Below are 25,593 nucleotides of genomic sequence, written 5' to 3'. Positions count from 1 at the left end.
GTTCATGGGTTCGAGCCCCACATCAGGCTCTGTGCTGACAGCCCAGAGCCTGGAGCCTGCTTTGGGTTCTGTGTCTCGCCTCTCTCTCTGTTCCTCCCCTGCTCATGCCCTGTCTCTCTCTCTCAAAAATGAATCAATGTTTAAAAAATATTTTTAAAAAATAGAGAATTCAAAAGCAGTAATAGGTAATTTTTGGATTATGATTCTTTCAGCAAGTGATTTTTTCAAATGAAGTTTCATCTTCAACTATGTGCCTTGGGGTTTTAATAGTGGAGATCTTTTTCATTAAGATGCAAAAGGCAAAATGAATGCAAGCTGCATATTCATTCATTTACTCAGGAAAACTTTATTGAGTATTAACATGTGCCACACATTTGATATATTGAACACTGAAAGAAAGGCAAAGGAAGTGGAAGACCTAGTTTATGTCCTGGAAAAACCACCAGAATGAGGAGATGCGTCAACCAACCTTTGTCAAAAGCCCTGTTTGTTGAAACAGTTCCTCCCATTTGTCCATCACTTAATATGTGGCAGGTGCTTGATACATATTCTTCTAATTCTTACAGGCTCGGCCATATGACCTGTCTTAGCCAATGAAATGTGATTAGAAGTAACATATGCCAGTTCCAAGCAGAAGCTTTATAAGCCATTGTGTAGTTCTACCACTGGAAGTCTTCCTTTGCCTCATGAACAGGATCATGGCTACTCCCTCAGCCTGGCTTCTGAAAAGGGCAAAATACATGGAGCAGAGTCTCAGAGTTAGAGCCAAACTGCAGCCAATTCTAAATATGAACAACAGCCAAGTAACTTTGTTGTTAAAGGTACTGAAATTTCGGGGTTATCACAGTCTTACCAAGTGATATAGGTTGATTTGTCCCCCACCAAACGCATTGAAGTCCTAACCCTCAGTGCCTCCAAGTATGATTTTATTTGAAAATAGGGCCATTGCAGATGTAATTAGTTAAGATGAGGTTATACTGCAGTACAGTGAGCCCTCAGTCCAATCTGACTGGTGTCCTTAGAAGAGGAAGGCCATGGGAAGACACAGAGATACAGAGAGAATGCCATGTGAGGACAGCAGCAGAGGTTGGGTTTTGCGGCCATCGGCCAAGGAATGCCAAGGGCTTCTGGCAACACCAGAAGCCGAGAGAGAGGCGTGCAACCTTAGAGGGAGTGTGTCCTGCTGACAACCTGATTTTGAACTTCTAGCCTTGAGAACTTTGAAACAATACATCTTCGTTGCTTTAAACCACACAGTTTGTGGTGCTTTGTTATGGCGGCCACCGGAAACTAATACACTAAAGGAAAGCTGGCTAATGTACATGTGGAAGATAATGCAATAAAAAAACTCTCAAATGACCTCAAGATTCTTAGTATGTGGTCCTATGCCTCTATAGAGAAGAAGGCAAAATATACCACAGTCCACAATCAAGAACAGAATTTGTTCAAAAGGACATTTCAACAAAAATGGTTTCTAAAAGAAAAAAAAAGTAGGGTAGGGTATTTACTATATTTTTTCATCCTTAAACGTGGCTGGAGAAAACAGATTGGAAAAAGCCAATCACTCTTTCTATTTCATTCAGTTTCGGGGCTATAGAGCAGTCAACAGTCCAATAACCATCTCTATTTGGATGTCCCAGATATCTCAAGTCCCCTAGGGCCCAAACTGGCTCATCATCTCCCCACTTTTGCTCGCTCCGTCCACCCCATTGTCTCTTCCTCCAGTGATCACAATATCAGTAAATGGTATCATGAACCTCCCAGTTACCCAAATCAAGACCTAGGAATCATCTTTAATTCTATCTTCCCATCAACCCTCATGTCGTATTAATTATCAAGTCCCACCGTTTCCTCATAAATATCTCTCAAATACATCTTCCCTTCTCCAACCCTACTGCAACTGTGCTGGTTCAGACCATGACACCTCCTTCCCAGATTATATCCAACCCTTCCCCTACCTCTAGTCATGTCCCCTGTATAAACAAGAATAGTAAGGTTAGACTGCAGAAAAAGCAATGCCAAAACTTAAAGCAATAAAGGTTTGATTTTTCATGTCTCTATATGTCCATCTGAGGGGGGAAAGAGAGCTCTGCTTCATGTCACTCCCCTCAGGGACCCAGCTTGATGGAATACCTACCATTTAGAATATTGCTAGTTGCCATGGCAGGAGGAAAAGGAAATGATGAATTGCACAGTGGCTCTACATACGTGCATACAGAAATGACCATAGGTCACAGTAAGCGATGCAGTCACAACTCACATCAAGAAGGCTGGAAAACACCATTCTACCATGTGCTCAGGAGGGGAAGACACAGAAATAGATTGGCAGGTAGTACTCATTATCACCATGACCCACCAGCTTTACTCTACACTGCAACCGAAACCATCTTTCTAAGATGGCAGTCCGCTACTTCTTCTGGCTTAAATCTCTGGGGGAAATCTCAGCTAATTTGAAAACAAGAACTCTTTTAAACTGTACATCTTACAAAAGTACCTAATACTAATCCTGAACAACAAAATCTACATAAATTTGGATGAGCATTTCCATGAAAGTGGTGGGATTTTACTTTTATTTACTTGACTTTTATTCTTTATACATTTTTTTATTCTTCACCATAAACATCTCTTACCATTATGAAAAAGGCAGGAGAGAGAGAGAGAAGAGTATCTGTTGCTCAGTCCCCTTTAGATCCAGATCAGGTCAAGGGCGCCTGGGTGGCTCAGTCGGTTAAATCCAGATCAGGTCAAATGTTCAGAAAAACTTAGGTAAGGGTAGTAAGGTTATGCTGCACCACTTCTCTCACACCAAGTACAGATACGGAATTGCTTCTATCTTAACAATGAACAAGCTAAGGTGATTAATTAAGTGACTCGGACAAGGCATCTTTTGCCGATAAAGGAAGGATTTGAAATTGCAACGTTCTTATTTCTGAATCTTCTCTTCCCATTTAATGGCCTGCCATAAGCTAAGTATCATTCTTCTCTTGTTATGTTTTTGGAGATTATTTTAGCACACAGCTGTGTACCCACACATACACACATATGGAAAATATATGTGTATATATCTACATAATTGGTATGCATGAATACAATTTCTTTCTTTCTTTTTTTTTTTTCCAAGAGAGTACATGTGTGAGTGCAGGAGGGGCAGGGGGAGAGGGAGAGAGAAAATCTTAAGCAGGCTCGACATGGGGCCCAAAGCAGGGCTGGATCTCACAACCAACCATGAGATCTTGACCTGAGCTGAAATCAAGAGTCAACCGTTCAACCTACTGAGCCACCCAGGCGCCCCAATACAAGTTCTTTCTTTATCAAATGATAGAACATTGAAGCTGGAGGGAAATTTAGAGATCATTTCTTTCAAGCTCATCATTTGGTCAGTGGGGAACTTAAACCCAGAGACAGAAAGAGGTGGCTCACCATAAGTCACAGACCCCATCAGCAAGAGCCACAGGATATGACACCCAGGTCCCTGAATCTCCCTGAATCTGCACACCCCCATTCTTCACACGGGCCTGTGGTAGAACTGGACCAGCCTTTCCTTGCCGCCTTCCTATCCTTTCTGCTGCCCTATAATCTGCCTTGGGCTCCCTCTGCTAACATCATGGGACTTTTTTACTCAGAGCAGAATTAATTAAGACAGAAATTTTATAATTTCCTATTATCAACACTTAAAACCTTAGCTTCATCTCCTGAACCTCATAGTTCTTCTTTGGAAAAGCAACCAGACAAAATGTTCAGATTCATCAAAAATAAATTTCATTCAATAAGTGAAAATTAGGCACCCAGAGAATGGAATCCTTAAAAGACAAATATTAGCCCCAAGGCCTATGAAGTTTCAGACTTTAAGATAGAGTCTGATTAAAATCACCAAGGATTTAAACCCTGCTCTAAAACTGTGCCAAAAACCGCCCCTTTTAATACGGTACTTTCAAGTTTTAAATTAAAACGATGACTTGTTTTTAAAATTCTACCAACGAAACTTCAGCTGCCACAGAATCGGGCATGCGAGTTATCCCTTTGATGAGGGCTAACCCTATGGCATGAGCTTCATGTCTCCCCATAATGAAACCCCAAGGCTGAGCCAAGTCTTGGAAGAGTTGATCCGAATAAGATGAGCAGACAGAGCAGCCAAGTTCAAAATGCAGGAAATTAACACGTTGCAGTCCCCGGGCAGACAGAAGAAAGCAGTGACCTTCAGAAAAGGATAAATCCTGGGGGGGTGTTTATTCAGTCCTGTCAGCAAGTAAGAATAACATCACCTCCTAAATCTTATAGGTGAAAAAACTAAGGAGCTTACAAATATCATCTCTAAAAATACATCTCCCTATATCTGACATGGATTCTATTAGTTCAAACAATATGAAAATATCGTCTTTGTATGTCAACAAACATCAAACCGTGGCAGTTTCATAGGATTCAATCTGATATGTTCACAACATACAATCTTGAGAAAAACCCTCAAGAGTAGATTTGATTATGCCCATTTTGCAGATGAGGTGATTGGTTCAGGGAGCTCAAGAGACTCTCCTAAACTATATTACTGAGTGTGGCTAGGCTGAGATATAATCCAGACCTCCCCACGTGCCGCCTCCCTCTGCCTGCCATCATCCTATCATGATGTGAAATCATCTACCCAGCTTATTAAACCAACTTGCCTCACTCTCAAGGGCAGACACCAAAAATTTTTAAGCTCAACAAATTTCTCAGATATTTGGGATTAGCCCTTTCTTTTTTAGGCTATATTGGTACAGCACCAAAGAAAAACTTATGTTATCCCACTGATGAATATATTCTGCATCAGTTGCCTTTGATTTTTGTTGTTGTTTTTGCCCACCCCATCAGGAAAAACATTTTAGCAGGCACCCTGATATACATGTAATTTTTCTTTCTTTTTTTATATATTTTTTAATGTTTATATATTTTTGACAGAGAGACAGAGTGTGAGCGGGGGAGGGGCAGAGAGAGAGGGAGATACAGAACCCGAAACAGGCTCCAGGCTCCGAGCTGTTAGCACAGAGGCCGACGCGGGGCTGGAACCCACGAACCGTGAGATCATGACCTGAGCCGAAGTCGGACTCTTAACCGACTGAGCCACCCAGGCGTCCCCGTTTAATTTTTCATTTAATAAGTTATATGCACGTACTATGCATATGTATATATATTTCTATAGAATGGAAACCTAAGAACAACACAAAGATTAAATGACCACTTTAGGATAATTTTTTAAATTACATTATTGGCATGAGAACTTCTTGTTCAATTTAAAATTATAATCGAATATGTTTAATTAGATGTTATGTTTAACATCTTAGCACTGTGCCTTGAAGATATGGGTAGGATAGGGTTTTTTTAACACTTAGTTTTTTTAATGGCTGTCATAGTTGAAAAACCTTATGCTTCCAACATAAGCAGATCCAAATAAAAGAGGTCAGCTAATCCATACTCCCCATATTTCAATCCATCCATGAATCCTGAAACATCATGTGCTGAAATTCAGCTGCAACTTTCCACATTTTGCAAGTTAATCAGAAGATACTATTTTTTTTAACAAAGGATGTAAAAGCTCTTCCTGCAGAAGATTTTTAAACAGGTTAAAAATTTCCCATTTGTGTGAGTTATCTTTATGTGATGCTTTATTTGGTATGAAGATCACAATGATGAAAACATTTCCAGCCCTCACGATCTGAAAAACATTTTCAAAATACCTTTTGGATAGCATACTGTTGTCAGCCACTTATCACAGGAAAGGAAATTTTGGAGAACTTGTCTGTTTATAAAAAATCTAAACCCTGTAAAGTTGACAATTCTTTAAAGAATTTTGCCTTGAGATGTTTATAGTCTTTCTCCCTCTTATTATGAGTTATTTCGAAGCAGCCGTGATTTATAATACTATCATCTGTCAATCTACTTAACCAGATATGTAGAAACTGCAATACAAGCAACTGAAAATTGAGTTCAGAGTTCTCATTGTTGGCCCCTCCAAGATGAGGGCTCCCTCAGGTAACATCTGTACTAAGGGGCCATCTGACACACAGGCAAAGTAAGGAGCTGGTGTCCATCTACTTTTTAAAATGTCAGTAAAGCTTAATTTCTTTCTTACTGGTAAACTTCAGAGGAGTCTTTTTGAATTGTCTTTCTGTTTTGAGAACAGAGAGATTGTGTACGGCCATACCACCCTGAATGTGCCTGATCTCATCTGATCTCGGAAGCTAAGCAGTGTCGGGGCTGGTTAGTACTTGGATGGGAGAACTGAGACAGTGATTCCACAGATCTACTCCCAATCCACTCTCAAAATAATGAGTTCCTATTTACTGAGCATCTATTATGGAGCATTTTACATACGTTCTCTTTAATTTTCTCAGTAATCTGTACAGTATTATTATCTTTATATATAAGAAGTTGAAACTAAAAAGTTAAAAAAAGTTACCCCAAAGGGGTAGTGCCTCAGTACAATCAAAGCCCCCTTTTTTTTGCACTGTCCTGCAGTGTCTCCCTGTAGCAACTGCTATGACTAGCTTCCTCATGAGAATAGACTCAACAAGTTGGCTCCTTTTTCTCTATATATGTACAATCTGTCACATTTTGGAAGTATTACCAACTCAGTTATGGAACTTTGTATAGTTATTCACCATTAAAGACTAGAAGCAAAATATGTTTCTTTCATGGACATTGAAAACGTCATAGTAGGCGTAAATTACTCCCACTGGCACTGTATAAGAATTAGAAATCTCTGGGCTTTCGGGAATCATTGTCAGGTAGGACCTTAAAAGGGCTTGCTTAGAGGTCAGACTCTTAACATTCTTTCTCAATAGCTCTCTCATTTTATTACTTTGAGCATAAGACTGTGGACAGCTTCCCTTCACTCTTTGTATAAGGCCATATCTTTGCCTAATATGCTTAAAATGCACCTTACTTATACCCGTTTAAGATTTTAATGGCTTATGCCAGAGATTACAAACACTGTTTAATGAGCTGACTGAATCAAGATTATCTGGGTGAGTTTGGGTTGGGGGATGGAAAGAAGGGCAGCTTCTTTAAAATATACCAGGAGATTCTTTATTTTTTTTTAATGTTTATTTATTTTTGAGGGAGAGAGACGGAGCCTGAGCAGGGGAGGGGCAGAGAGAGAGAGAGAGAGAGAGAGAGAGAGAATCCAAAGCAGGCTCCAGGCTCTGAGCTGTGAGCGCAGAGCCCAATGCAGGGCTCACACTCACAAACCGTGAGATCATGAGCTGAGCTCAAGTCGGACGCTTAACCAACTGAGCCACCCAGGCACCTCTAACCTGGAGATCCTGATTTAGATCTCTATTGAGACCCAAGAACTTGTATTAATAAAACATCACTATTGATTCTAATGTACAACCTGGTTGAAGTACCACTATTTGACTCCCCTTTTTAAGTATCTTATTTGTCATTAATAACATTTTCTGTAATTGAATCATATTTTAAATAGATTATAGAAGTTCATTATTTAAGAATATTATAGTGAATCATGAAGACTACCTCGTGTAATGCATAACCATTCCTTAGGTTGACATTTCCTAGTATAGTAATCTGAGATTTTTTTCCTTAATGAGGTTTTATTAAAGCAAGGCTAACCCATACTGATTGGACATTTATTTCTGCTGTGCTTATGTGAATGTGATTCCCTTGGACTATAGGACTCTAAAGTGACAGGTGAGTCCTTTTGTTTCTCTAAGTATGCATAGCTGTTAAAATTACAACAGGACAAGTAAGCTCTTAATCCTTTCACTGATAATTAATAGTTTAAGAACCAGTAGAAAGCCCTAAGGAAAATGAGGTCCAAACAGTTCTCTTTGTGCTATACACTGCTACTCTTCTAGCATACGTTTTTGGTAACAATGACAATGACAATCTTGATAAAATTAAGACAGTATAGGTAGGGGCTAAGGAAGCTGACTTGGTAACTAGACTGCTTGGGTTTGAATCCAAGAGCTGCCCCTTATTAGCTTTGTCATCATGGGCAACCTATGTAAACAGCATCTACAATGATAGTAATAACAGTACCTACTTCATAGATTGTTTGGAGGATTAAGTGAGTGGATAACATGGAATGTTTAGAATGGTGCCTAGCATTCAATAAATGGTAGCTATTATTATACTATAAGCTAATCGACAAAAGGACATGGCTTAGGGCCAGATATGAGATTTTTATAGTTATGAGGCAAGACAGAAACTCAAGGGAAACAAAAGCAAACATAAACAATTGAGACTACATCAAAATGAAAAGATTTTGCACAGCAAAGGAAACCATCAACAAAACATAAAGGCAACCTACTCAATGAGAAAAGATATTTGCAAGGGTTAATATACAAAATATACAAAGAACTTATACAATGCAACACCAGAAGAACAAGTAATCTGATTAAAAATGGAAAAATAAATGGTCAGGGGACCTGAATAGACATTTTTTTCCAAAGAAGATATACTAACAGCCAATAGACACATGAAAATATTCTCAACATCACTAATCATCAGGGAAATGCAAACCAAAACCATAATGAGATATCCACTTACATTTGTCAGAGTGGCTAAAATAAAAAAGACAAGAAATAACAAGTGTTGGCAAGGATATGCAGAAAAAAGGAACTCTCACACTGTTGGTGGGAATGTAAATTGGTACAACCACAGTATGGAAGTTTCTCAAAAAGTTAAAAATAGACATACCATGTGATCAAATAATTCAACTACTGAGTATTTATCCAAAGAAATTAAAACACTAATTCAAAAAGATACATGCACCCCTATGTTTATTGCAGCATTATTTACAATAGCCGAGATATGGAAGCAACCTAAATGTCTGTCAATAGACCAATGGATAAAGAAGATGCAGGGTGTGTGTGTGTGTGTGTGTGTGCTTATTTATATTTATATTTATATTTATATTTATATTTATATTTATATTTATATATAATGGAATATTATTCAGCCATAAAAAGGATGAGGTCGTGCTATTTGCAACAACTTAGATGGACCTAGAGGGTGTAATGCTAACTGAGAAAGATAAATATCATTGGTTTGACTCACATGTAGAATCTTTAAGAAAAAATAAACCAAAAAAAAAGCAGAATCACACCTATAAATACAGAGAACAAACAGTTGGTTGCCAGAGGGGAAGAGGAGTGTGGGGATGGGAAAAATGGGTGAAGGAGAGAAGGAGATATAGGCTTTCAGTTATGGAATGAATAAGTCACAAGAATAAAAGTCACAACATAAAAAAAAGGAAGCAAATATAAAATATTTTATGGATTTTTAAACCTTTTGATATTACAGTGTTACCTTTAGTATTAATTTATATTTTTAAAAATACCATTTAGCTGTTAAGAAACTGAATTATTATTCAAAAAAATTCTCTGGAAGGACATATAAGAAATAGATAATGTCAATCACCTTCTCAGAGGGGAGGAAGGAGCCTGGGCCAGGGGTGTCAGACTTTTCACTATATCCCCAAGTGCATTTTGAACTATGTGAATACACTACCTCCACAAAAAAATAAATGAAATGTAATTTAAAAAAAAAAAGACAGAAGCTAAGATCAAATAGAGTAATCAAGCCTCTAGCTGAATTTTGCTATCAAAATATCAAAAATGACTGAAGTTTTTTCAGATTTATCTATTAATGTATATAGGCAACCTTTCAAACAATGCAAAGAACTTAACATTCCAAACAGTATGTTAGTGAATCTGACAGTTGAACTTCTTCATAAGTCCTTCTCCCGGTACCAGCAGTCACACACCACCACTATTAAAAAAAAAAAAAGAAAAAAAAAAAAGGAGAGAAAATAATGTAGCTGTGGAAGAACCCCAGACTACAAAACTGATTGTCAAGCTGGCCTCTTCCTCTACAACCATTGATGACAGCCACTGAGATAGAAGAATCATAAGCGGTGGTGAACCAATATTCTGGATTCTTCCCTGGAGTGCCTTAAGGGCAAAACCTGAGACTCCTTTGCTATTACCACTCACAGAACCCATTAGCTGTTAAGAGGAGTAATATCCACATGAGGTGAACACGGTTCCCAGGAAACAAAGTAGCATCAGTTACAAAGGTCTTCCAGTACCATATTAGATAAGAACTTTTGCTTTTGACCTGACTTGGTACTCTTTGAGAAGGGAGACATCTCCTCAGGAGTCAAGGTGGTTAGGACAAGGGAGAAGAATGCATCTTCTTCATCAAATAGCTCTTCTTCTGGGGACCTATTTTTGGACTTGAACTCAATGTGTTGACTCAGATTATAATGCTAAATGTTTGGTCTAAATATTAAATTTTTTAAAATTTTTTAATGTTTATTTATTTTTGAGAGAGAGGGAGAGAGACAGACAGGGAGAGAGAGAGAGAGAGAGAGAGAGAGAGAGAGAGAGAATGCAGGAGGGTCAGAGAGAGAGAGAGGGAGACACAGAATCCAAAGCAGGCTCCAGCCCCTGAACTGTCAGCACAGAGCCCAACATGGGAATCGAACTCATGAATTCTGAGATCATGGCCTGAGCTAAAGTCAGATGCTTAACTGACTGAACCACCCAGTCACCCCTAAATATTAAATTTTTGTTTTTAACTCTGACATTCATCTCTTCTATATTTTCTAAAAACCACCCAATACATTGAGCTGGGAAATTTCATCTTCAAAATGTTTGAAGATCAGATAACACCATGCCTGTCTTTGTTGTATATCCAATGCCTATAAGATACATTTTATATCTTAAATATTTTGTTGGGTGAATGAATAAATTCTCAGTAAATCATATGCCAAGAATCATTTGCTACATTATAAACCTTCATGTGCAAAATTTTCCCCTATAAATGGAGTGTATTGCAATAATGAGTTCCCCTTCATTTTTGAGATTAAGCTCATGGGTCCCAAATCAGTTGAGTTCTGTCCACAGTCAAGTGTCACATCAACTAATATAGACTTTTGATTTTTCTTTTCATTTCGTTTATTTCCAGGTTAAGCACTCTCCAAGAAAATAGTTTTGCTATGATTTTAGAGATATTTTCATAGTTAAAAAATAAAGAATAAGAATTCTAATTTCTCAGGCTTCTCTGACATTTCTTTGTCATTACATGTAACCATGACATTCGTATCAATAATAAATATTGTAGACATTTGTACATAAAGGTAGAGCCAATAGGATTTGCTGATATATTAGAAAAGAGAAGGAGAAGAGTCACAAACTTGGAGTCAAAGCTCTAAAATTTTGTCCTAAACAAATGAATGGATGATTTGTTTTACTGAGATAGAGACACCAAGAGAGAAGCAAGCAAGTATAGAAAATAAAGAGCTCTGTTTTAAATATGTTAAGTTTGAGGGGAACCTAGCTGGCTCAGTTGGTAGAACATGCAACTGTTGATCTGAGGGTCATGAGTTTGAGCCCATTAGGTGTGGGGCCTACTTAAGAAATAAAATAGGGGTGCATGGGTTGCCTAGTTGGTTAAGTGTCTGGCTCTTGATTTCGGCTCAGGTCATGATATTAAGGTTGTAGAATAGAGCCCCATGTTGGGCTCTGTGCTGAGTGTGGAGCCTGCTTGGGATTCTCTCTCTCCCTCTCTCTCTCTACTCCTCCCCTGTTCACTCTCTCTCTCTCTCAAAATAAATAAATAAACATTAAAAAATTTAAAAAGAAAATAAATATGTTAAGTTTGATATACCTAATTGACAAGTTGGCTGTTATCTAGGCAATCTCATATACAAGGCTGCATTTCAGGAAAGAGACCAAGGATGGTATTCAAATTTGGGATTCACCAACAGAAATGATATTTGAGGCTATGGGACAGTCTAAGTGCAGCTAGAGAAGAGAAGCAGCTTGAGAACTTTTAGGGCATTCAACATTCAGAGGCTGGAGAAGGATACTCCAGCAAAGTAGAGTGAAGAAAAGAAGCAATTGAAGTAGAATGAAAACCAGGAGAACGAAATGCCAGAAGTCACTTGAATAAAAAGGAGGGATTAATTGACTCAACCAAATGCTTCTAGGAGTTGGAATGAAGATTAATAAATGGTCGTTGGATTTGGAGGCTGTTGGCAACCTTGAAAAGCATGGGTTCAGTGGAGTGTTGGGGATGAAAGATATAGCTTTAAGAAAGAATGAGAAATGAGGAAGTAAAGACAGTGAGTTTAGACAACTCTTGAGATTGACTGTAAACAGGGACAGAGACCATGGCATAGGAGCTGGGGAGAGATTGCTGTGGACTGAGTACTTGTATCCCCTCACCTACCCCAAATTCATATGTTGAATTCCTAACCCTCGAGGTGAAGTTATTATGAGGGGAGGCCTATGAGAGGTGACTAAGCCATGAAGGCAGAGCCCTTATGAATGGGATTCATGCCCTTATGAAAGAGGCCCCAGGGAGACACAGGAAAAACATGGCATCTGTGAACTAGGAAGTAGGGTCTTACCAGACACTGAATCTGCTGGCGCCTTGCTCTTTGACTTCCCCAGAATTGTGAGAAATAAATGTCTGATGTTTATAACAAGGTTTATACCACCCAGTTTATGGCATTTTATGTTATAGCAGCCTGAACTAAGACAAAGATGTACAAAGATATATGATTAAGGGAAATTTTTTTTTTAATTTTTTTTTTAACCTTTATTTATTTTCGAGACAGAGAGAGACAGAGCATGAATGGGGGAGGGTCAGAGAGAGAGGGAGACACAGAATCTGAAACAGGCTCCAGGCTCTGAGCCATCAGCACAGACCCTGATGCGGGGCTTGAACTCACGAACCACGAGATCATGACCTGAGCCAAAGTCGGACACTTAACCGACTGAGCCACCCAGGCGCCCCTAAGGGAAAATTTTTTAAGATGAAAGACACTATGTCTGTATGCTGATGAGAATGATCTGGCAGAGACGAGGAAATTAATGATGTGGAAGAGAAAAAGGGTGTTTACAGGAATCGTGTCCTAGAGCAAAGAAGGAGGGATAGAACTGAGTATATAAATGGGAGGTTGGCCTTAACCCTGGCAAAGGGACAGTAGGAGGAAACATGGGTTCCACTGCAAGAGGGTTGATAAATCCGGGTAAGACAATAAGAAAGGTCTCTTCTCATTGACTGTTTTCTCAGTGAAAGAAGAAGCCAGGTTGTCCATAGAAAGCATGACACCTTGAGAAGAGAGCAGAAGGTGTGAGTGTAGCTGGACTGTCAGGCTGTGCTGAGGGCCAACTTCATGTTAAGGTCATAAATTCAAAGTGTTATGGTTGTGTGTTTTTCTCCAGCCACATGCAATTACTTGGGTAGAAGCTCAGGTTAGGCAGAAAAGTAGATATAATTTGGGGATTGTAAGTAGCAACAAATAACACTCATTGTCACCTCCTGTGTTCAGAGCCAACTGAAAGATAGATACAAAAGAGCAGCCTTCATTATTCTAAAATGGATAGGAGAATGTAGCTTTAGGTATTCAGACAAGTGAGTTGGTAAAATCTCTACCCCAGACTCATTTTGTTGCTGGCAAGTTCCTTCCCTTATTGTAGAACAGGGAGAAAGATTTTTTTTTTTAATTTTTTTAATCTTTATTTATTTTTGACAAAGGCAGAGAGACAGAGAGGGGAGGGACACAGAGAGAGGGAGGCATAGAATCTGAATCTGCTGTTAGCACAGAGCCCAACACAGGGCTTGAACTCACAAGCTGTGGGATCATGACCTGAGCCAAAGTCAGACACCCAACCGACTGAGCCACCCAGGCGCCCTCCCCCTTTTTTTTTTAAATTTTGTTTTAATCTTTATTTATTTTTGACAAAGGCAGAGAGACAGAGAGGGGAGGGACACAGAGAGAGGGAGGCATAGAATCTGAAGGAGGCTCCAGGCTCTGAGCTGTCAGCACAGAGCCCAACACGGGGCTCGAACTCACAAGCTATGGGATCATGACCTGAGCCGAAGTCAGACGCCCAACCGACTGAGCCACCCAGGCGCCCTCCCCCTTTTTTTTTAAATTTTGTTTTAATCTTTATTTATTTTTGAGAGAGAGAGAGTACAAGTAGGGGAGGAACAGAGAGAGAGAGGGTGACATTGAATCCGAACGAGGCTCCAGGCTCTGTGCACAGAGCCTGATGTGGGGCTTGAACTCACGAACCACGAGTTCATGACCTGAGCTGAAGTCAGACACTCAACCGTTCAACTGACTGAGCCACCCAGGCACCCCGAACAGGGAGGAAGTTTTGAAGAGAGGGGAGAGGAAAGGTCTGAGCCAGGTATGCCCCCTCCCATCAGATAACTCATTTCACCTTTAGCAAGAGAAGGAATTGAGGGATGAGGAAAGTGGCTAACAGTCAGGCTACCCCAGGGATTCGCAGTTCTGCCTGCACATTGAATCACCTGGGGATATTAAAAGAAATCAATGCCTGCGTACAATTCCCAAAGAGTTCAATTTAACTGGTCTGGGGTGCCATCTAGACATCTGAACTTTTTAAAGTTCCCCTAAGAGATTTTGTTTTTGAGAGAGAGTGCAAGAGGAGAGGGACAGAGAGAGCGGGGGCTCCACACTAACAGCAGTAAGCCTGATGTGGGGACCGAACTCACGAATCCCAAGATCATGACCTGAGCCGAAGTCGAAGGCTCAAGCGACTGAGCCACTCAGGAGCCCCTCCCTTAAGTGATTTTAATGTGAGGCCAACATTTTTCCTTAACAATAAATATAGTTGGAATTGCCAGATTTATGTGACAGAAGCAGAAAGTGACAAAGGCATCAAGAATGGGTTTTTTTTTTAAGTCATTACTTGGATGCACTGTGGGAATTTAAATTTTTTTAATGTTTATTATTTATTTTAGAGAGAGAGAGAGAGAGAGAGAGTGCAAACAGGGGAGGGGCAAAGAAAGAGGGAGACACAAAATCTGAAGCAGGCTCTAGGCTTTGAGCTGTCACCACAGAGCCCGATGCAGGGCTTGAACTCGCAACCTGTGACATCACGACCTGAGCCAAAGTTGGTGGCTTAAATGATTGAGCCACCCAGGTGCCCCAATGCACCGCAGGAATTTAAAGAGTCAAGCGAGAACATGAGGGGATTGGTTACACAACAATAGTAAGGGTCAACGGATTGTGTGGATGTCCCTGAAGGGTTGCAGAATTGTTGGAGTTGAGCTACTGAGAAAGGCAGTTAGAATAGTAGATAAAGATCAGAGAATCAAATGGTTAAGTTGAGATTCCAACTGGGCTGTTATCAAAATTTTAAGTTCTAGGCTATGACTGACCATGGGAGTCATGAGTATCATAGTCATAGGGACTAAGGCTTGGTGTAGAGCAAGATCACTGGAGATAAAGAAGCTGTGGCAAGAGAGATCAGTGTGCTAAGTGAATCATCGATGTGGATTTTGAAATGACCAGTGGTGACTGGAGTGATAGTGGCCATCACAACCTGGAAGAGACTAAGGCATGCAGATCCCTGGTTCTCAGGGACCATGAGATTCACTAGGATCCTGGGCAAGTGGTCATCTGTTTTGAAACTGCTTTCTTTTTCTTCTAAAAGACAGCCAACTCCATCTATGGTAGATATGAGGGAGAGAGGATGAAAAGCAGGGAAAGATGATTGCAAATGCTGTCTTTAGGTATATAGAGAAAAAGATATGCAACTATTTTGCAAAAAGGACTTGCATGTTCTACTGGTAAAATGAAAGAAGATCAGTGAAATGTTAACCAGCCTTGGGCATAAACCTTAGGAAAGTTCGGTTCTTTTCCTCACATTTCAGCGGGTGGACAAATTTAGAGCATGACATGCTTGGTCTTCCGTCGACCTTGAGTAGTCCAATTGGACAGGTTCTACTCTTACTCTGCTTTCCTTTTTGATGTATAACTATGCAGGCATCATCATTTTTCATTTGTTTATTCTGCTAATTCCTCACCTCAGGACATCTTCCCCCACTTTCCCCTGCCTTTTTCCAATCTCCCAATTTGCTATGCAGCAATAATTTCCCTTTCCACTATTCCTGCCAATTGCAATGCCAGATGGCTTCAGTTCTGAGTCCCCTCACCCAGCCCCCTAGAGAACAGCTGCCATTGTCATTGCTGCAAACGCATCATGGCTTTGAACCCATAGCTGGGACCCAAACTTGATGCTCAGCATTGGGAGGGGCTAGCACTAATGCAAGGAACCATGAAAACGGCACACACTTTTCCTTGCTGCTGTTCAGCAAAAGCCCTTAGAAAAAGCTCTTTAGCATTTTTTCAATCATCTGTGTATTGAAATCTCATTGTGGAGTTTAATTCCTTTACCACCTGACTCAGCTTTCTAGCCGTGAAGTTCCCTTTGTGCCATAAACTCAATTAGAACCCCATATTTTCCATTCTGAAAACAGATGTGAAAAAACAACTGTGGGGCTGTTGCACACATGCACGCACACACGCACACACTCATTTGTAAGCCTGTCTCTAGAAATCCAGCACTCTCTTATCTACATCCACATATTTTTATTTAAACATGATCACTCAACAAGAAAAACACAAGTTGGTGGCTATTTGAACAATCTGACAGCCCTTAAGTCAGGCTCTGAAGAAAGATAAAGGAATAGAATTCCTGTTCCTTTTTTTTTCCCTTGAGTTATCCTATGTTGATTCCAACAACTAAAATTCTGCTACTGTGAGATTGTCTAAAAAGATCATATTTTTGAGTGCTCTGTGATGGCAGGTCAGTCATAGGCCTACAAACCCAAACAAAAGAACCCTGAATCAAATTCCATGTAGACCAATATGCATTTCAAAGGCACTGCCCATGTAGGCAGTGGGTTAGGGTTTTTGTGTTGTTTTCTTTTTCTTTCTTTTTCGGGGAGTGGGGGTGGGGGAGGGACTCTCTTTCATGTTAATCTAATTGTGCATAACCCAGGCACATTTTACCATGTAGGGAAACTTTCTCTTTTAGTGTCCTTCCTTGCCACACACTCTGGCCTCCTTTCATTACCCTCCTCCTGAAGTCAGAGTGCTCCCGGGGCGTACATTTGGGGGAGATTCCCAGGATGGTGATGTATTCGGCGTTGCCGCTGAGGAATTTACTATCCCTTCACTTGGCAGCAAATGAAAGTGGGTATTAATTTCTCAGAGTGCTGGTAGAAATGCGAGAGAGGGGCGACAAGAATGATACCCACCTAAATCTGTATGTAGTGCACAGCATGCCGAGGTTTCAAAAGAGGGAGAGAAAAGACAATGGCAAGAAAGAAAAGATTCTCCTGAGTTGACTTCTCTGCATTTTGCATCGTTAGGTTTTGGAGAGAGATGCGAGACGCTCAGCCCCAAACAGAGTTAAATTATGCAGCTGTGGGGATGCCAGGTCCTCCAGAATAGGATGCTTCGTTTAGATTTTCCACAATGCTATTGAAGTGCTTATTTTCCTCCTGAAGAGACACAAACAGATGCAAACTTCTGTAAACACTTTAGAAATGAATTCAGTGAGTTTGGCCTCTCAGCAGTGCTCAATAGCTGACAGAAAAATGTCTAATTAGTGCAAGTGGAAATAATAGGGCCACTTGGATTCCTTCCATCCTCCTCCAAGTCTACTTTTCCAAGGAACTCAAAGGGCCTTTGTCTGGCAGGTCACCCTCTCTCAGGCTTTTGTGCTCCAATCTATTAAGAGTAGAAGGGGGAAAAATAGATTAGGCAATGTTCTCTGCTCAAATATATGGCGTGTTCATGCGGGATGCAGAATGGGGTGTTTGCAGCATCAGTTTACAGGTGCTTGGGGAGGGATTCCTCCATTGGCGACAGCCAAAAGCAACTCGCACGTGCTGCGAAGGCTCCCTTTCAGGAACCCGCTTTCCTTCACCAACTGCCATAAAGCCTGCTCATTTTCCTTTTTTTTTTCTCAGTTTCAAGCAACATCACTCCTTAGAGTTGGCGAAGAGAAGAAAGAGATTAAAGGAAATTAGAGGCTTGGTCGTATTCTGAGATGAGCCTTATAGATGTTATACACATGATCGATTATTTCCTTTTCACTCTATTGAAAGTTCTGCTGACGGTTATTTTCAGAGCCTGTCTTTTCTTGTTATTTTGCCATAAGGAGAAAAGGAGTGCATGAACTCACTTCTTTTTCCTATCCCCCCCCCCCCCCACACACACACACACAGTATTCCCTGTCATTTATTAAGCACCTACCATGTGCCAGGCCCTGTGCTGAGCATTTGACTCACATTTCCTCTAATCCTGATACAGCAGTGAAAATAGACATTATCCACATTTCACAGATGAAGTCTTTGAGACTCCGAGAGGTTAAGTAATTTGCCATTGACAAATAAATGCCAGCTAAGAACAAATTCAGACATCTGTGGTTTCATTTCAGACATTATATATTTTTTAATCTCTAGAAGTTTGATTTGGATCAACTTTCACATCTCCCTTGTATATTTTTAACTCTACCTAATTTTCACTCTACCTTCTGAAACTTACAAAATATAGTTATAATAACTGTCATTTTGAGGTCGGTTTCTATTGATTTATTTTTCTTTGCAGTTTGGGCTTTTTTTTCATGCCTGGCAATTTTTGGCTGGATGCCAGACATTGTAAGTTTTACCACATTGGATGGTGGGTATTTTGCAAGTCCATAAACACTTTTTTTCTTAATTTTTTAAGTTTTATTTATTTGCTTTGACGGAGGGAAAGAGAGAGAGAGCACACGCACAAGCAGAGGAGGGACAGAGAGGGGGGAGAGAGAGAATTCTAAGCAGGCTCCATGTGGTCAGTGGAGAGCCTGATGTGGGGCTCAAACTCAGGAACCCTGAGATCATGACCTGAGCCAAAATCAAGAGTCGGACACTTGACCCGCTGAGCCACCCAGGCGTCCCGCCTGTAAATATTTTCGAGGTTTGTTTTGGGACTCAGTCAAGTTAGGAAATTGCTCTTTTTCAAGCTTGCTTCTAAACTTTCGGAGTAGACCAAGAGCCACTTTACTCTAATTTTAACTCACTATTGAAGTGATGCCCTTCTGAATACCCCATGCCCTGTGGACAACAAGGTTTTCATTTCTGATTGGTGGAAATATAAGACCTACATGAAGCCTGGGGACTGTTTCCTCTAGTCCTTTTAGGTAGCTCTTTCTCCAGCTTGGTGTGGTGCCTTTCCATGAATGAGGTCTCCTGAAAACTTGAAGGACCTTTTCAGATCTCTGGACTTCTTGCTTTGTGCTCCTTTCTCTGTGAACTCTGGCCACCTTGACCTACCCAAACTCCTAGAAACTCCATCTTTCCAACACAGGAAGACCACCTCACAGAAGTTACTACTGGAACTGCAAAGTGTCTTTGCAGCTCAGTGTGAAGAATGTCCAGCTGGAATAATTTCTAGCTAATCACCAAATCATCATTTGCTCTCATGGCACCAACTTTAACTAGAGATTTTCAAAACAGTGACCGTGAAGGCCATCTCCCATAAAGTTTCTTTTCTTTCTTTTACTTTTAAATACATAACAAAAACACTCTTTTCAATTGTTGTGGGGGTTTTTTGTCCCTCCCCCCCCCCCCCGTTAGAATTTTCTCATCATAATAAAGGATATGGTTTCCTCAGAGCTACTGTTTGGGTTCAGTGAGTGATGAGTGTAGCCCTAGCTCCAAAGACCCAGTATCCTATGCCCAGATCAAGCACTGAGCAAAATCACCTTGATCAGACTATAAGGAGAAAGCAGAAGAAAAACTGACCTTTTAGACATTTGAGTTCCTCAAGTGTTGGCCAAGGATATGGAGAAATTGGAACTCTGTTCACTGTTGGTGGGATTGTAAGATGGTGGAATCTCTAAGGAAACCCAGCCTGGAGCTTTCTCAAAAAATTAAAAATAGAGTTACCATATGACCCATAAATCCCACTCCTGGATATATAGCCACAATAATTGAAAGCCTGGTTTTGAAGAGATATTTGTATGCCCATGTCATTAGCAGCACTGTCCACAATAGCCAACAGTTTGAAGCAACCCAAATGTCCATCAACAGATGAATGGATAAACAAGGTCTGGTACATATATACAGTGGAAAAATTCTGCCTTAAAAGGAAGGAAATCTTGTCACATACTATAACATGGATGAAGCTTGAGGACATTATGCTAAATGAAGCCAGCCAGACACAAAAGGACAAATACTGTATGATTCCAATTATTTGAAGTACCTAGAATAATCAAATTCATAGATATAGAAAGTAAGGGGAACCTGGGTGGCTCAGTCAGTTGAACTTCTGACTTTGGTTCAGGTCATGATCTTACAGGTTCGTGAGTTTGAGCCCCGCATCAGGCTCCCTGCTGTCAGCATGGACCTTGATTCAGATCATCTGTCCCCCTTTCTCTGCCCCTCCTCTGCCTGCCTCTCTCTCTCTCAAAAGTGAATAAACTTAAAAAAAAAAAAAAAAACTAAAATGGTGGTTACAGGGACTGGGTTGTGACAGGGAAGAGGAGTTGTTTAATCAGTATAGACTTTCATACTCACAAGATGGAAAAGTTCTGGAGATCTATTCCACAACAATGTGGATTAACACTAATGAACTGTACACTTAAAAATGATGAAGATGGTAAATTTCATGTTATGTATTGTTTACCACAATAAAAAAATATTTTTAAAGATGCAGATTTGGGTTCTTGCCTGACCCTGACCCTCTGACTTTATAAATTTGGAAAGTCATGTAACCTCTCAACTTCAGTTTCCTTACCTTACTTAGATTTGATAGTTACTCTAAGTTTAACTGGGCTAATGCACGTGAATGTTTTTCATAAACTGGATAGTGCTACAATGATGGAAACCATTTTTGTCAGAGAGGTAAGGATTGAGAATCACCCTTGGAAAATAGCCTGTCACTAAACATTGCATCCCATGTAGGTAAACAATCACCCTAACGCTGAAGTGGGGCACCTACGAGAAGGGAGAACAGAACTAAACATTGAGCATACACCGAAGTGCAACCTCGAAGACAGGGAACCCACTGTGGCTTGCTGAGTACCCTGCAGGATACATAGTCATGAGCAGGGTTGCAGAAGAGTGCTGCACTTTCCAAGCAGACCTGTAAGGAAGCCTGGAAGTGGAACAGGCTGCCAGTTGTGCAGGGAACAGCTGAGGCTGCAAACTCACGGACTCTATCACATACACCTCGCATAGGAAGGACTCTTGATCAGGGACAGGCCTTACTGAACAGAGTAAGGCATACATAACACCATACATTTTCCTTTCCATTTGATTTACAGTTTCTGCATGTCAAATGACTGACTTGTTCTTGCTTCAAGATTTGTGTTTTTCAGATTGATGATTTACTTGACAATTCTCAATAGAAGTTTTGAGCATTGCAGTTTTAGTTCGGGTTTTGTGTTTGTTTTTTTTTTTTTTTTTTTTTGGTTGGAAAGAACAGAGGTTCACTCAAACATATTCACAAAATGGGGTGTACATTATTATGAAAACATAATGGAACAATAAAGGAGGCCTGTAACTCTAAAAATGGCCCTCATGAAAAGGTAAATTTGGATTCAGAGCCATCATTCTTCAATCTTCACTCTGCCATTGCCCATAAATATGACTTAGCTATATTCTATTTTCTGCTTCTTTCTACCCTTCTATATTTCTTAGTTCAGATTTAAAAGTTCATTTTTTCAAGCCAGGCCACAGAGTCGTGGGGCTGGGTACTCTTGGGTTAACTTTGAGCTGGTGCGTGGGTGGGGAAATGGAGTCAAGGGCAAGTAGCAAAATGCATAGCTATTTCAAAGGCAGGGACCTTGGGCAAAGCAGTTTTCCTCAGAAAGGGTTATGATATATCAGGCAATAATTAATGTTGGGATCTTTGAGAGGATCCAGGATTCCTTCCCTCCTGGATTCTGAGCAAGCTGAGAGAGAAAAAAAAAAAAAAAAGGTAGGCAGAATCAGGTTAAACATTACTTTTAATTCTGATAAAGACTAAATTGAAAGACATAGCCTCAGGGGCACCTGGGTGGCTCAGTCGGTTAAGCCTCTGACTCTTGGTTTCGGCTCAGGTCACGATCTCATGGTTTTGTGAGTTTGGGCCCCATGTGCTGCCAGCACAGAGCCTGCTTGGGATTCTCTCTCTTCCTCTCTCTCTCTCTCTCTCTCTCACCCCCCCCACCCCGTCTCTCTGCCCCTCCCCGACTCGGGCTGTCTCTCTCAAAATAAACAAATAAACTTAAAAAAGAAAGAAAGAAAGATATAGCTTCATATTAGAGTACAAGGGGTCTGCTAGCTGAACCCCTAAATTATGTAGACATCCTCATTCAATCACAGAAATTACTGAGGCAAGCAGAACACCACATAAAGGGTGGCTTTCTAGATTAGACTTATGATATGAAAGAGCAGAGAATCCTGTTTCCCTTAGACACCTGTTCCCAAGGAAACAAAAGAGAGAGAGAGAGAGAGAGAGAGGAAGTAAGCCAGACATGCCCAGTTTCTTCTTCCCAAATTTACCAGATTAGTCATTCCACCTCCCCTGGGGCAGAGTGGGTAAAGAAAGAGGCCAGGTGTGCTACAGTAAGTAAGCTCCCTTCACGTGGAAAAAAAAAAACATCAAAAGAAGACATCGTCCCCCCTAAAATATGGCATCAATACCACAATGAGAGCAGTGATCAATTTTAACAAAAGGATAAATATAAATGCAAATTATCACTTTCCAGACTTCATAAACACAGCGATAGCTTAAAAGCTTTAATGAGTTGAGAGCATCAGCATGAAAATAGAGGGCTTATTGTACTGGTTATTGGTAGGCTTTACCTGATGGATGAATACCTATAAATACAAATGTTATTTTCTATATGCAGTGCTATAGATAAGCACACCAAAACATATATGCCGAAAGCCAAATCACATGAATAAGCACCATAGATAGAATTCTGGAATGGGCCAGATATAAAAGTTTAGAACAGTTTTACTCATAGATATACAAGTATCAAATTACAACTCTGAAAGCACTGTTCCAAGCAGATTTTGAAAAGCAGAGATTATTCTCTCCCAGTTTGAATGTATCCTCTCTTACCTTAAATTTGTTAAAGTAGGGGTGCCTTGGTGGCTCAGTCGGTATCGGCTCAGGTCATGATCCCATGGCTGGTGAGTTCAAGCCCGCGTCAGGCTCTGTGCTGACAGCTCAGAGACTGGAGCCTGCTTTGGATTCTGTGTCTCCCTCTCTCTCTGCCCCTCCCCCACTTACACTCTGTCTCTCTCTCCCTAAAGAATAAATAAACATTTTTTAAAAATTTAAATTTGTTAAAGTAAATCATGCTTCAGACCAGCAACTCTAACAACATTGATGACATATTTGGTATTTATGGCATCACTGCAAGTATCAGATAATTGATGTCCAACTGCTGTTTTCTTAAAATACAGTCGGTGCAACATGGGACTTGAGCATGTGGGATTTAGACCTGGACTTCCTGTGTTCAAATCCTCCCTCTTAGTCAGAGGTCATGCGACCTTGGGCATGTCACTTAACCCCTGTGAGTCTCAGGTTTCCTGCCTGTTAGGATTGTTGTAAAGAGTGAGTGAATTAGTACATGGCATGCACTTCGCACTGTGCCCAGTACCTAGTTTTTATCCAAGAAATGTTAGTACTTTGGATTATGTAGCAGTGCTTCGTGTAGTAACATCGTGCTAGGAAAATAAGCAAGGCTTTCAGGGCTTTATATGTGAGTTCACATGCTCAGAAAACACAGCTTGATTTAGTTTAGTAAACGGAGAAAGTACTGCTGGGTGGGAAACTCATTTATGCTAGTAGCTACAAGGCTTTGAGTGTCTTTAATGTAACACCTCACAAGACCAAAAGATGATGTTTCCCATAATTCTGCCTCATTTATCTCATTCTTTATGTTACACTTTCATTTCCTGCCTGTTTTCTTCTTTTTCTTGTTGTATTCATTAACTACATATAAATCAAATGTTTAAAATGTTACCTAAAATTTTGTATTTCCTCTTAATTACAATGTAGGCATTAAATGAAGCAGAGTGTGCTGAATTGATGTGGAACCCTCTTCTAGATGTTACCATGACTGAAAGAACCAGCTAGCATAACAATATGTGTAGTGTAATCTCATTTATGAGAGAGAAAAGGAGGGAGAAGAGAAGGGGGGGTGGGGGGGGAGAAAGCAAGGCAAGACAAGGAATCAATTAATGCCTAAACACACATAAAAGGGTAGAAATTTCTAGAAGGATCGCTCTGACACCATTATGAGGAAGAATGCAAATGAGCTTGGGGGCAAGGAGGGTAAAAACTAATGTAAAGAGTCGACTAAGGGGCACTTTTCATTTTTACCTTGTGTTTGAATTTTCTAATAACAGGAAATATGCATTTAGCACTTGTATAATTTTAGAACCGTAGTGGGGGAAATGAAAGAAATATTTTCTGTCCCAGTTGAATTGGATTTTTCCATTTTTCCATTATTCCATTTCCAAAAAATTTATTTTTTTTCTTTTAGTTCGGCCGCCCAAGAAAGTATGTTTCTCCCCCTAGTTCTAGGTTTTCTTGCTCTTGTTTCAACAAAAACACCTAGAGATTAAGCTTGGTGTCACGGCTGCCTTCTTTTTGCGCCGGGCGCGGCTTCTGTCTGGTTCATGACGTCCCGTGGATGTCCCTCCAGGCGTCCTTGAAAGCCTCCATCCTCGCCCGCGACTGCGCCACGGCTGCTGCCATTGTGTTCTTAAGCGACCGGTTCCTGTACGGGCTCGACGTGTCGGGCAAGCTCCTGCAGGTCGCCAAAAGGCTCCACAAGTTGCAGCCGGGAACGCCAATTGCCCCGCAGGTGGTCATTCGCCAAGCCCGACTCTCGGTCAACGCAGGTAGGCCTCCTCCCGCCGGCCCGGGACGTCCAGCCGCGGGCTCGCCTTCCCTCCGGGGCTACTTGACTTCGGCGGGGGAGTGCGGCGGGCACCCGGGCCCGCGGGCCATCTTTTCAAGCTGCGGGCTCTCCCCGCCCCCGGCCCGCGATGCCCTTCCACCCGCCTCTTGCCAGCACAAAGGCCCTGGCATAAAGGGTTTCAGAGCCAAAAGCGGTAGAGAAAATTGTGAAAGGGTGTGGAAAATACTAATTGGAGCTTTTGTCTTCTAACAAATCTGTCCTGCTGCTTTCAAACAGGGGTATCTGAATTGCTATACTTCTGACCAAGAGCCTTTAAAAAGCAGATTAAAATTCTACTATTTTCTCTTAGTTCTCCTGTCTCCTTTCTGCAGGGCCACTTGACTATGCTAACAATAGAGCTGACAAACCCACTGAAGTAATTTGAGGGTTTTTTCCATCCCTGGGAACACCGGTACAGTACCTGATTAGGCCTTAAAGTATCTTTTTTTTTTTCCTTCTGTCACTTTGAATGAAATGAAAAATGAGGCTGACATTCTAACTTAGGATGTAATGTAGAGGGGGATTGGAGGGGAAAGAGACCTGCTATGCATTACAGTGAAGTTTACTTCTATAGAATTTTTGAATTATTTAAGTTACTGATAACCATGAGGTTTAGAAATGTGTAGCCTGCTATTCTCACTTCTAAGAGTGAAAGAATAAAGGACAGAAGTAGAAAGCAAGTTGCCCTTCCCGGACTGGCTCAGTTTTTTAAATTGATTTTAGCTATTGTTGCTGTTTTTAATAAGCCTGGCCTGCAAGGAGTTAAAATATCTTTACTTCACTTCCTTTTAAAACTGATTTTAGCTATTGT

The 25,593-nt window shown here is 40.6% G+C and overlaps 1 protein-coding gene across 5 annotated transcripts in view; it reads left to right on the top strand.

The window, feature by feature from the left end:
- ALPK1 (alpha kinase 1) overlaps positions 1–25,593 on the top strand; it is a 126,466-nt gene that overhangs the window by 72,178 nt on the left and 28,695 nt on the right. For all 5 annotated transcript variants that reach the window (XM_042935671.1, XM_042935673.1, XM_042935669.1 and 2 more), the window contains one exon: positions 24,525–24,723. In XM_042935671.1, the coding sequence (XP_042791605.1) occupies positions 24,525–24,723 (199 nt within the window). The remainder of the gene's footprint in view (positions 1–24,524; positions 24,724–25,593) is intronic.

This window comes from Panthera leo, chromosome B1 (assembly GCF_018350215.1).
Source record: "Panthera leo isolate Ple1 chromosome B1, P.leo_Ple1_pat1.1, whole genome shotgun sequence".
Lineage (NCBI taxonomy): Eukaryota > Metazoa > Chordata > Mammalia > Carnivora > Felidae > Panthera > Panthera leo.
Note: the sequence above shows the minus strand (reverse complement) of the source record. Positions and strands in the feature narration are given on the sequence as shown.